The sequence below is a fragment of the Hyperolius riggenbachi genome, chromosome 7 (genome assembly GCF_040937935.1).
Source record: "Hyperolius riggenbachi isolate aHypRig1 chromosome 7, aHypRig1.pri, whole genome shotgun sequence".
Lineage (NCBI taxonomy): Eukaryota > Metazoa > Chordata > Amphibia > Anura > Hyperoliidae > Hyperolius > Hyperolius riggenbachi.
Window position 1 is genome coordinate 164,512,608 of NC_090652.1, and position 12,241 is coordinate 164,524,848.

At 42.5% G+C, this 12,241-nt stretch overlaps 1 protein-coding gene across 1 annotated transcript in view; it reads right to left on the reverse strand.

Moving 5' to 3' along the window:
* RFTN2 (raftlin family member 2) overlaps positions 1-12,241 on the reverse strand; it is a 135,370-nt gene that overhangs the window by 55,245 nt on the left and 67,884 nt on the right. Inside the window, exon 3 of the mRNA XM_068244843.1 lies at positions 10,887-11,001. Coding sequence (XP_068100944.1) covers positions 10,887-11,001 — 115 coding nt within the window. The remainder of the gene's footprint in view (positions 1-10,886; positions 11,002-12,241) is intronic.

Below are 12,241 nucleotides of genomic sequence, written 5' to 3' on the forward strand. Positions count from 1 at the left end.
TTCCAGGACGTCTCAATATGAGAGCGGACTTTCTCTCAAGAAACACTCTGGACAACAACGAGTGGTCGTTGGACAGGAAGGTATTTATTCAATTGACTCAAGCCCTGGGGATCCCAATCTTGGATCTCTTTGCCTCACACCAGAACCACAAGCTTCCTCGTTTCTTCTCACGGATTCCTTGCCGCACAGCTCTAGCAGTGGACGCCCTAGCCCAGAAATGGCCACCTCAACTCCTATATGCATTTCCTCCGGTGCCATTGATCTTTCGCTTCTTACGCAAAGTGAATGTGGAACGCTCGAAGGTGCTTGCAGTCATACCTTATTGGCCGAACAGAGTTTGGTTTCCGCTTCTGTTACAACTGGCCCAGTCGGAACCAATCTTTCTCCACAATTCTCCAACACTCTTGTCCCAGGGAACATTTTACCATCCAGCTCCTCACAAGCTCCATCTGGCGGCATGGATTTTGAAGGGGAGAGGCTTCTAAATCTGGGCTGTTCAGCGGCTGTTGTGCAAACTTTGTTGAAGGCAAGGAAGCCATCAACAAATTCAATCTATAACAAGATATGGAAAAAATTCATAGACTTTGCTAAAGCCTCATCGTTTGATCCATTATTACCTTCAGTGAATAATGTCTTGGACTTTTTACAGAAGGGGTTGGAGTTAGGTCTTGCCTACAATACCCTCAAAGTTCATGTCACAGCTTTATCCTCATTATCAGGGAATAAGTGGTCACTTCATCCTTTAATACAGCAATTCATGAAGGCTGCCTTGAAGATGAAACCACCAAGGAAAGACATCTATCCAAAATGGGATTTGCCGGTGGTTTTAGATTATCTAAGCTCTTCGACCTTCTTTCCAGTGGAAAATTGCTCTATCTCAAACTTAACATATAAAGTTGCCTTCCTACTGGCTATAACATCAGCAAGAAGGGTTTCGGAGCTTCATGCTCTGGGTTATAAAGAGCCATACCTTGTGTTCTTTCAAGATAGGGTCACGCTTAGACCAATGCAAGGCTTTCTTCCAAAGGTAGTTACTGTGTTTCATCTGGACAATGAGTGGTCACTTTCAGCTTTCACAGATAGCAAAGACTCTACTAAAGAACATCCTCTAAACTTACTATTTTTGCTTCAAAAATATTTAAAAGCCTCTGAATCCTTCAGAAAATCTGAACATCTTTTGTTGATCCCTACTGGCTGTAGGAAAGGTAAGGAGGCCTCAACAAGAACTATCGCTTCCTGGATTAGGAAAATTATATGTAAAGCTTACAGATTTAAGGGACTTGTGCCACCTACACAGTCTTCAGCCCATTCAACCAGGGGCATTGCATCCTCCTGGGCTTCATTGGCCGGTGTGTCTTTGGCAGCTATATGTAAAGCTGCAGGGTGGTCATCTGCTAATACATTTATAGAACATTATAGGATTGATCCATCCTTGTTAACATCTACGAATGTTGGTCATTCAATTATTAGTACTGCTTCTGCTGTTTAAATAAATAGTGTTATGCATTCCCTCCCTGTTAATTTCTTTTATGTCTAGTTAAATCCCATAGTATGCTGCCATGGAAGCACCAGGGAAACAGGAAAATTAGATACTTACCTACAGGAAATTTTCCTTTCCTGGTGCAATTCCATGGCAGCATACGGTCCCACCCAATGTCGGGGAGGACGATAGTTATTAGAATGGTGGGGCTCAGTGCACTCAAAAAACTTATAGTTATGGTGTCCAATGGGGTTAGGGGGCGGGACCCGGAACCCATAGTATGCTGCCATGGAATTGCACCAGGAAAGGAAAATTTCCTGTAGGTAAGTATCTAATTTTCCTGTATATATTTATATATGATGTTTTTAGTGCTGTTGCACGATTATATACATTTTTCAAGCATATAATGATCCACTTTCATCTACCCACATAGTTTCTATGTATGTGCAACCATTTGGATTATACATAGTGGTGTTTTAACATGTGTTTTAACACTAATTTTATTATGCACCTTTTATGTCTTTTTAACATATAGTTTTTACAATGTTGCTGCAATTGAGGTACTATTGTGAATGCCAGCGAGGTATGGGGCGCAGTGGCTGGTGTCTCGCTATAGTCTCCCTTGGACGGCTCTACAAACAACGTAAGAGCACAGTGTCATCACGACGGTTGCCATGGTGATGGAGAATTCCAATCGCTTGGGCACGACGTCCGCCCGCCCGGTCCCGCCCCCCTCCCTCTCGATCAGGTCACCCTAGCGACCGAGAAGCCGAGACTTTGGCTTCAAGACACGAGTTTTGCTTAGCCGCGCCCTTGGGCTGTGGGCGCGGCTGGCCGCACCCCTTCCATCTCACGAGCGTGGCTGGCCACGCCCCTTCCATTCAACGAGTGCGGCTTAGCTGCGCCCTCCTGTCGTGGGCGCGGCTGGCCACACCCCCGATTCTTGACACGGCAAGCTAGACCCTGCCTTCTGCTACCACAGGTTTGTTTTCGGGCTGATGCCCCATTATGGTCACTCCTATGGGGGCGGCTTATAAGCATACGGTGCACGCAGTGGAGGAAGGCAATAGTTAAGACATTGCTCTGCCTTTCCTCCATTTCCTCGGTTCCCTCTCGGTCGGGTTGCCTTGACGACCGAGAGGTTGAAACTGAGGTTCATAAACACGAGTAGGATTTAGCCACGCCCCTATGTTATGAGAATGAGGGTTCCCGCCCCTTCCCTTGTCATGGCAGACCAATCCCTGCCCCTCCATTCATGACAGAATAGATCTCGGTGTGAGGCTATGTGGACACAGACAGCCTCTATTTCTGCTTGTTGCAAACAGACTAAGGAGGCAGGTTGTTTGATTCTAGTTCTAGCAATTAAACCAGGGTGTTTATTATCATTTTTTGAAGGGCATTATGCCCAGTGGGAGACTAAAAGCCAAAACTTATATCTGTGTGGGGTTAATCCCGCCTCCCGCCCTTTCAACTTCGTTAACCTCAGGAAGTTGTTCCCACCTTCCTGGTATAAATATGAGTTCAATGTGCATGCAGGTTCGTTAACTGACGAAGGCGTGGATACGCCGAAACGCGTCTTGACGATACCTGCACAGAATCATCCCAGAGAGCGACCTGACGTCCATCCACCATCTGGACCTATGCTGCCTGCTGCTGGCCACTGCAGCCCCAGGCTCTGCTCTTATGAGGGGACGATCCTTTTTCAGGCTATGAGCCTCATTGAATGCTTGTCACTTTTATATATCTAGTAAGAGCAATTTTATAATTGCGCAGTTTTTAATGATTAAAAGGTATCACACTACAGAGTGCTCCTCCTGTTTTGTTCTTTTTATCTCTTAGTAGTCCGCTCACAGCCGAGCGTAAAAGGAGCTGCTATTGTGTGATCCCTGCTGGTTCATAGCGACCTTTAGCCTGCAGCAGTGCAAGATTTCACATCTCTTCCTTTTGTTCCATATTTCCTGGCATAGCCTTTCAAAAGATATGCAAGGAAATGAAAGCGGGAACGGTCGCTGGCCCTTTCGACTCCCCTCCATTTAAAAATTTTCGTATCTCCCAACTGGGAGTGGTTCCAAAAAAGACCCCTAATGAATTCTGTATGATCCATCACCTCTCATTTCCAAAAGAGAATTCCCTTAACGACGCTATCGATAAGGATTTCATTTCGGTTTCATACGTCTCGTTTGATTACACCCTGACCGTTAGTCGCAGTTTTGGTCGGAATGCTTTAATGGCTAAGACAGATATAAAATCTGCTTTCAGATTATTACCTATATGCCCGGAAGCCTTTAATTCCTTAGGTTTTTGTTTTGATGATAAGTTTTATTTCGATAGGTGCCTCCCTATGGGCTGTTCTCTTTTGTGTTTTTATTTTGAAGCCTTCTCTACCTTTTTGGACTGGGTGGTGTCAAGAAAGGTCGTCCATTACTTAGACCAGTGTTTCTCAACATTTTATTGGTATGTACCCCTTTTAAAACCCTGTACTCACCAAGTACCCCCTAGCATAGTAAATACTACCACAAGTACCCCTTGACAAATATATATGTAATCCTAGTACATGATAATAGGTTCGAAACAATTTTAAAGCATTTACTATTGCTTTTAATTAGCTAAAATACTAATTAGATGTTATTTAAATAAGATTTAGCATTATCTAAAACTCTAAATTTGTTATTATTGGTTAAGTATATCAAGCCTGAGTACCCCCTGGAACCATCAGAAGTACCCCCTGGGGTACACGTACCACATGTTGAGAACCTATGACTTAGACGACTTCTTACTGATGGGCCCAGCAAGCACTGGGATATGTGAAACATTACTAGAGGTTTTTGCTGATACTATGACAGACTTTGGTGTGCCAATAGCAGAAGAAAAGACAGTGTACCCAACAACATCATTAGAGTTTTTGGACATTACGATTGACGCATCTAGAATGGAGTTTAGATTGCCAAAGGTTAATTCGCTGAAATCATTATTGCATGTTCTAATGGCTAAAAAAAAGGCCTCGGTGAGGGAAATACAATCCCTGCTGGGCCATTTAGCTTTCGCATCCAGGGTTATGCCCATAGGGCGAGTATTCTCTAGAAGAACAGTAGGGCTTATTGCAGGTAAAAAAATCCCCCAAGGCACATGTTCGCCTAGTAAGAGAAGTGAAAGATGATTTATCAGTTTGGTCAGATTTTCTTTCAAGTTATAACGGTAGGTCGATGTGGCAACAAGATTTTGTTTTGGACTCTGAAATGGAGTTTTGTACCGATGCAGCAGGCTCCATAGGCTATGGGGCCTTTTGTAAGGGACATTGGTCAGCCGAGCATTAACCCCTTCTTGGATTAGTGCAGGAGTTACGAGAAACATACTACTGCTTGAGCTGTTTCCGGTGGTAGTGTCGTTAACTATTTGGGGGAAGGAATTTGACAACAAAAGGATTCAGCTTCAAACTGATAATAAGGGTGTGCTATATGCTATAAACTGTTTATCTGCAAAATCGGAGCTGGTGGTCAAGCTGCTTAGGCACATAGTTCTGTTGTGTCTTAAATACAACATTTGGATAAAAGCTGTCTATTTGCCTGGCAAGGATTATGTTATAGCTGATTTGTTGCCTCGGCAACAGCTGTCTTCTTTCAGAACGCTAGTCCCGGGAGCAGATATGACAGGAATTGGCTGCCCGGAGCACTTGTGGAATCTGATCTGGGCTTGATTAGAGAGTTGATTAAGAAGTCGGTGTCTTCTCGAACATGGTCGGGCTATGAAGCATCCTGGATCAGGTGGTGTTTATTTTCTGATGCCTATTCTGTTTCCCCTTTTGTTAACTCTCCTGATGTTTTCCTGTCTTTTATTTGGAGGAGATTGAGGGCGGATCCTCTCGGTCCAAAATGTTGCAGCTTTTAGCCGGAATCTCCCTTTATAGGCGCCTGGCAGACATTCCAGGCCACAGTAAATATCCGGTTGCTAAGTAATTCCTGAAAGGCTTGTGTAGGGACAGCCGCACTCCAGATAGTAGGAGGCCGGTGTCTTTCCCAATGCTATTTGAGTTATTCCGAATTTTACCTGCTGTCTGTTTAGACCCCTATGAGTGTATGTTATTTAAAACTGCTTTTTCCTTAGCGTTCTTCGGAGCTCTTTGGATTTATGAATTGGTGGCGGTTAATAAAGTAACTGAATACTTCCTTAAATCTGAGCATGTGTCGATGTCAGACGGATCTGTGAATAGTTATATTGCCAGATCCAAAACGGATCAAGGAGGTAAGGGTTCCTGGGTTCAGCTGGCCCCATTGTCTGGGTCTGCTGGCTGTCCAGTTAACGCAGTCTGAGATTTCCTTCAGGTGAAGCCGTTTTCCCTTTCCTTTTTAGTGCATAGGGACAGTTCCCCTTTATCAGCTTTTCAATTTAGAGCAGTTTTTAGAAAATGTTTGACACATCTAGGGCTTCAGCACCTCAGGTTTACCCCTCATTCTTTTCGAAACGGAGCTGCTACAGAGGACGCTAAGTTGGGTCTCCCAGAAGCGGCAATCCAACGGATTGGCTGCTGGGAGTCTCAAAGGTTTCATTTATACATTAGACCTAATTTATCTTTATAATTTTTTGTTTCAGGTTCGAAAACTGTTATTTAGGTACTGGGACACTTGTTTGTCTACAGGGCGCAAAAGAGAGCCCATAATAGGCCATACACTGAAAATGTATTTCTTAATCCCCACGATTTTCAGGTATATTGGAAAGGTAATAGAGGACTAGGATGGGATGGCCTTGTCCCTTTAATCTGTAAGCAACTCCAGGTCTGGCCGGCCCTGGATATCCTCGTCCTCCATCTAGGTGGCAACGATTTAGGAAAATTCAATACCATTCAACTAATGAAAAGGATGCAGCATGACATTGTACAGATAGCTGCCCAGCTGTCTTGGGCAAAAATTATATTTTCAGAGATGGTGCCAAGACTTATATGGTTTTCTAGTGGTTTCACATTCGTGGAAAAGATTCGTAAGCGAATAAATAGATTCATGGTAAAAGTATTACAAAGAGTGGGCGGCTTCTCTATCCGCCACTTTCAACTGGAAGGTGCCGTGTTTGGCCTGTACAGAAGGGACGGGGTTCACCTGTCAGCAATAGGATTGGATATCTTCAATGCCAATTTGCATTCTGGCATTGAAAGGGCCGCGGTTTGGGGGGGCCAGTCCAGTTAAGCTGGCCTGGCTTTGGGTAATGTCACCCTGCGGGCGGACATTTGTTTGTATACAATGGTATAATTTATTACAACATTTCTGTATGTTTGGGTTATAATAAACTTGATGATCATCTGTATTTTCAATTTCTGAATGTGGTAATTCAGATCCTTGTGCTACTCCAACAAATGGCCGTGGCCTTTTTGCCAAAGTTATTTGTATGTGATTTGTTATGTGCTGTTAAGTTATTATATGTTATGAGTTCTGGTAAGTGCTTATCATAGTATGGGGTTGTGCAATACCATGTCCTAACCTGTTACCATTATAAAGCTAATTGTAAAATGATCCACCAGATCAAACATTTTGGATTTCTTGTCTTAGTACTATTTTTAATAAAATGTAGGGTTTAAATGATGTTAACTAGTGCATAATTGTTATTTACATTTTACACAGTGTCACCATTTTACTTTGCAGAAATTAAGTTTTCTTTTTCTAACTATGTCTTCCAAATCTCTTTAATGATAACTCTTCCTCTACCATGTCTGTGTTTCGCAAGGCTCAGTCCTTGGATGTATGTTCTTAATTTTTTATACCTTCTCCCTTGGCAACATCATGTCTAGAGTGAGCCTACAGAAACATTGTATGAATATGTTAAGTAAATGTATAGCTTTTACCTCAAGTCCTATGTCATCTGATCTGGTATTCCTTTACAAGCTACTTCTGCAGCTGCAGCTTGATTTGTCTGTCCTGCTTATTACTGCTGATTCTTTCTGCAAATCTGTGAACTTGCAGCCATTTTATCTTGGGAACAAATTAAAGCTCCTGTGCTTTGCCTTTGAACCTGCTGCTGCCCCATTTTATATTTCTAACTCTATACATAAATACACCCTAACCAGCCTCTGCGGTCCTCCAAGGACCTATTAAAGAGGAGCTGTTAGGTATAAGGTCTCAGAGAAAATAAACACATATATCAGTAGCTAAAGATTGGCTGTACTTACATTACATATGCACAGGGCAGTTTCTAGGCTAAAATGCACCCAGTGCGAGAGTGTAAAAATTGCGCCCCCCCCAAGCAGGAGTCAGGTATAGGTGCCTGCAGTATAGGTTAGCTAGGTCTAGTTGCACTCAGTATAGGTAGTGGGCTATAGGTCCCCCCAATATAGGTAGCCAGGCATAGGTGCCCCAGTATAATTGCCCCCAGTATAGATTAGCCAGGTAGGTGCCTCCAGTATAGGTATCCGGTATAGTTCAGGGGCGGACTTGCCAGGGGGGCAATCTCCCCCCAGGCCACCTTTCATGCAGTGATTTAGGGTAGGTTTGGTGTCTGGTGTATTGGGGTTTGTTGTAAGGCCATGTGAAACTTGAGGCTAGCTGATAAAAGTGCAATCAGACGACAGGCAAGCTGGTAAATATACACAGCATGATGCAGAGCTTGCCTGGAGGGTCCGTGTGCAAACATCTGTCTGGTCTCTCCCCATTGTTATTATGACTGCATGTGTGGATAAGGTGTTATACAAGTTGAAGTTTTTGACAGTCCCTAGAATCCAGGAGGGCTACTTTCTGACTTGTGTGAGATTACAGGCAAGTGGCCTCTGTGTGATGTGCAATACAGATAAGCTCTCTGCTCCATCTCAGGCTATTCTCAATTTCTCTCCACTCCTCCTCTCTCTGGGCTAGTGCACGCCAAAATCGCAATAGCAATCGCTAGCAATTTGTGAGTGTAATTTTGTGAAACAATTTTCAGAGCGTTTTTTTTTAATGAATTGCTCCAAAAAATGCTACATGCAGTGTGTAGCATTTTTTGGAGCAATTCATTAAAAAATAGCTCTGAAAATCGCTTCACAAAATCACACTCACAAATTGCTAGCGATTGCTATTGCGATTTTGGCGTGCACTAGCCCAGAGGAGTGGAGAGAAATTGAGAATAGCCTGAGATGGAGCAGAGAGCTTATCTGTATTGCACATCACACAGAGGCTACTTGCCTATCATAGGACTCCTGTCCCTGACAGTCCCTCACACAAGTCAGAAAGCAGCCCTCCTGGAGTCTAGGGACTGTCAAAAACTTTTCAACTTGTATAACACCTTACCCACACATGCAGTCATAATAACAATGGGGAGAGACCAGACAGATGTTTGCCCACAGACCCTTCAGGCAAGCTCTGCATCATTCATGCTGTGTATATTTGCCAGCTTGCCTGTCCTCTGATTGCACTTTTATCAGCTAGCCTCAAGTTTCACATTGCCTTACAACAAACCCAAATACACCAGACCTGCCCTAAATCACTGAATGAAAGGTGGCCTGGGGGGAGATTGCCCCCCTTCCCCCCTGGCCAGTCAGTGTAGCTGTATACAGTGCTTCCCTGAACTAATTACTTTGCAGTCCCCTGGGGAGAGGGAGGGAGAGTTCACAGCGCCCTTTGGCTGTCTGCGCTCAGGGCTGCCGCACGGCTGCAAGGCCCCTAGAAACGGGTCTGCATATGCATTTCACTGTCCACGTTTGGATTTCACAGAATTTGTATATAGTATATGCAGAGATAGATGCTCCTGACAGCTCATGGCAGGCTCCATGTTTTTCTGTCAAATGTGTCGTCATGTCCTGCCTGCTTCCTGATCACAGAAAAGCTGGTACTAAATAACACAGTGTGCAGTGAATATTAATGAGCCATGTGGCTAGGAACAATAGCTGACTCCTGCAGTGTACTCTGCCCGAGATTTATCAGTGCTATGCGCTGGACTGATTACACAAGCTGCTGTAACGTCTCATTAGCAGCCGAGGGGAGGGCCCCAGAATGCTTTGCAGTATAGTACGCGGCTTGCGTCCTGCTTAGGTCTAACAGTTTGCTGATAAGCACACATCAAAGGTAACTGAGATTTTTATCTTCACTAATGGCTTTTGGGCTTCCTTCTAAACTGTTTAACACAGGAGAATAGAGGTTTAAATTAGCTTCTGCAGCCTGACAGTTACTCTTTAATGACTTCCTCACTCATGACTGCTGTCCCAAACACAGCTCCAAGACTTCTCTCCACTATCTGGTATTCCAGCTCTCTTTTTATTAGGATTACCCATGCTGTTAACATATTTAAACAAGCCCTCAACATTCACTTCTTAGTACTCATTAGCACATCTTCCTCTCTCTCCTAACCATTTCTAATAAGCCACAAATTAATTTCACCCACTTATTATGTACTATATTTCCTCACCTCCGAGACTGCATACTTGGGCACGGACCTCTTCTCCTCCTGTGTCATTGTATGAACTTGTTACGTATGAATGATGGTTTATCGACTACATCCCCATGTATTGTACAGTGCTACATAATATGCTGCAGCTTTTTAAATCAAGGATAATAATAATTTTACACCGTCAGTTCATATAAGTAGCGGTCCTTTTCCTTTTGCTTAATAGTATGTTTGTATGTCCAGGCTACTTCTTCTCTCTGTACATATAACAAGGTGTGCTGTACATTATATGCAATTACCTTTTATACTAAATGTATCATGGTGCTATAAGTATTATAATTATTATTATTATTACTACCATTATTAACAAAAAAATGTGGCACGGGGAGTCTGAAGGCATAATTCCCATGGTTCTGCCTACTGACATTTTTATTCCCTAAACACCAGATCAGACAATCCACAGTCTCCTTAATCTGCATATGCTGTTGCTGAAACATTTGAAACAGCTGTACATATTGTTAAATTAATGGCTCAGTAATATGAAGTGGAATTTATGCTATATGCCAAAAGTTGGCTTTTTGGTTATAAATACATTATTATTATACTGTACCTATCAGAATATGAAGAATAAATCCTTTAATTTTGTTCATGACTGTAGTGATGGCTTGTCAATGCCCTCAGATTTGGGATCATAAGGCTGAACTGTACAGTGTTCCTTCAGATATTTTTTTAACTGTTTAACTGAGCTTTTCATAACCTAAAAAAATAATCCTAATGAGTGGAAAAAAGGGGGGAAAAAAGCTTTGTGCTTAGAAGTGGATGTGATAAGCAGTAATCCACAGTAGCTCACAACATTTACTCACTTTTCTTAGTTTAAAAGAAGTGGTATTTCAGATGGGTTTAGACTTCAGATGGGTTTAGACTGTAAACCCTATTCGCTAAACAATTATCCATACAATTTATATGAGAGCTGAAGGAGACTCACTTACAGAACCTAATTCTCTACGGGAGACTAATTCCCTAAAGCCTGAAGAGAGAGGTTTTTGGATACAACATTGTAAGAGGTCATTACCTTTTCCAGCAAGATTTTCACACCTTCATTTGTGAGGGCTTCATACAGTGACATCCATTCCTCAATAACAAGTTTGGCTCGCTTGGGTACTGAGAGTGCAGTATTGGGCTTTTGACTGTCAAGGGAAAATCTCATCATTTATATTGTAGATTTTCATATTTTTGCACATTTCTGACACTGATCACAGAGTCTCATAAAGAAGAAAGCATTGCCACTCATGAAAATAAACACAAAGGATAAAGAATGGGTTGTTTCGAAACCAAACACATGTTCTTTACTGGGCAAGTGTCTTAAACACTAGCATTAAAATAAATGCTGCAAAATGAGAATGCTTTAAACATAATGCCATTAATAATTTGTATCAACCAAGACATTTCCTCGAGATCTATTAATAAAAAATAGTGAACTGGCTGTTTGCCAAAAAACTTTCCATTATTACTTCAAAATAACCTCACCTTTTAGCATCCTCAGTTTGACAAAAGTAACCAATTAACCAATTGCAATTTTTATGCATGATCCCCACTCTCCACTGGGTCATCAATTTCCAATTAACCTCTGTTCCTTAAAGTGAACCTTAAGTCAGAAAAAAATGAATTTTACTCACCTGGGGCTTCTACCAGCCCCCTGCAGCAGTCCTGTGCCCTCGCAGCCACTCACTAATCCTCTGGTCCCCCGCTGCCAGCTAGTTTCGTTTTTTGCCGACAGGCCCGTCAAGACTGGCCACGCGTAGCTTTCTCCGCATTCCCAACTGTGGGGGACCAGAGGATTAGTGAGTAGCTGCGAGGGCACAGGACTGCTGCAGGGGGCTGGTAGAAGCCCCAGGTGAGTAAAACTCATTTTTTTTCTGGCTTAAGTGTCTCTTTAATGACACTTTAAAGAACAATTAACAACTATTGCAAAATTTAGTAAAATTTAAAATACAGGTATATTAGTTTTACATTTGTCCCAAATTAAACTGTACTATAACTTTTTTTTCCTATGTAGCTGTCACATATAGCAGCTAGTAAAAATCTGACAGATCTGTCAAATTTTGGACTAGCCCATCTCCTCATAGGTTTTTTTTTAGTGTTATCTTTATTCTTTCCAAATGCACTCCCAGGAAAACCAGTCTGATGCCGGTAAACCAGTCTCTTCCTGCCCAAAACAATCTTAAGATACGAAGACTAAAAGATGCAATGCAAGGATACACAAAGTGCAGATACATGGCATTTAGACATTTGGGAGTACATTAACCACCCTGGCGTTCTGATTAAATCGCCAGGGTGGCTGCGGGAGGGTTTTTTTTAAATAAAAAAAAACAATTTCATGCAGCCAACTGAAAGTTGGCTGCATGAAAGCCCACTAGAGGGCGCTCC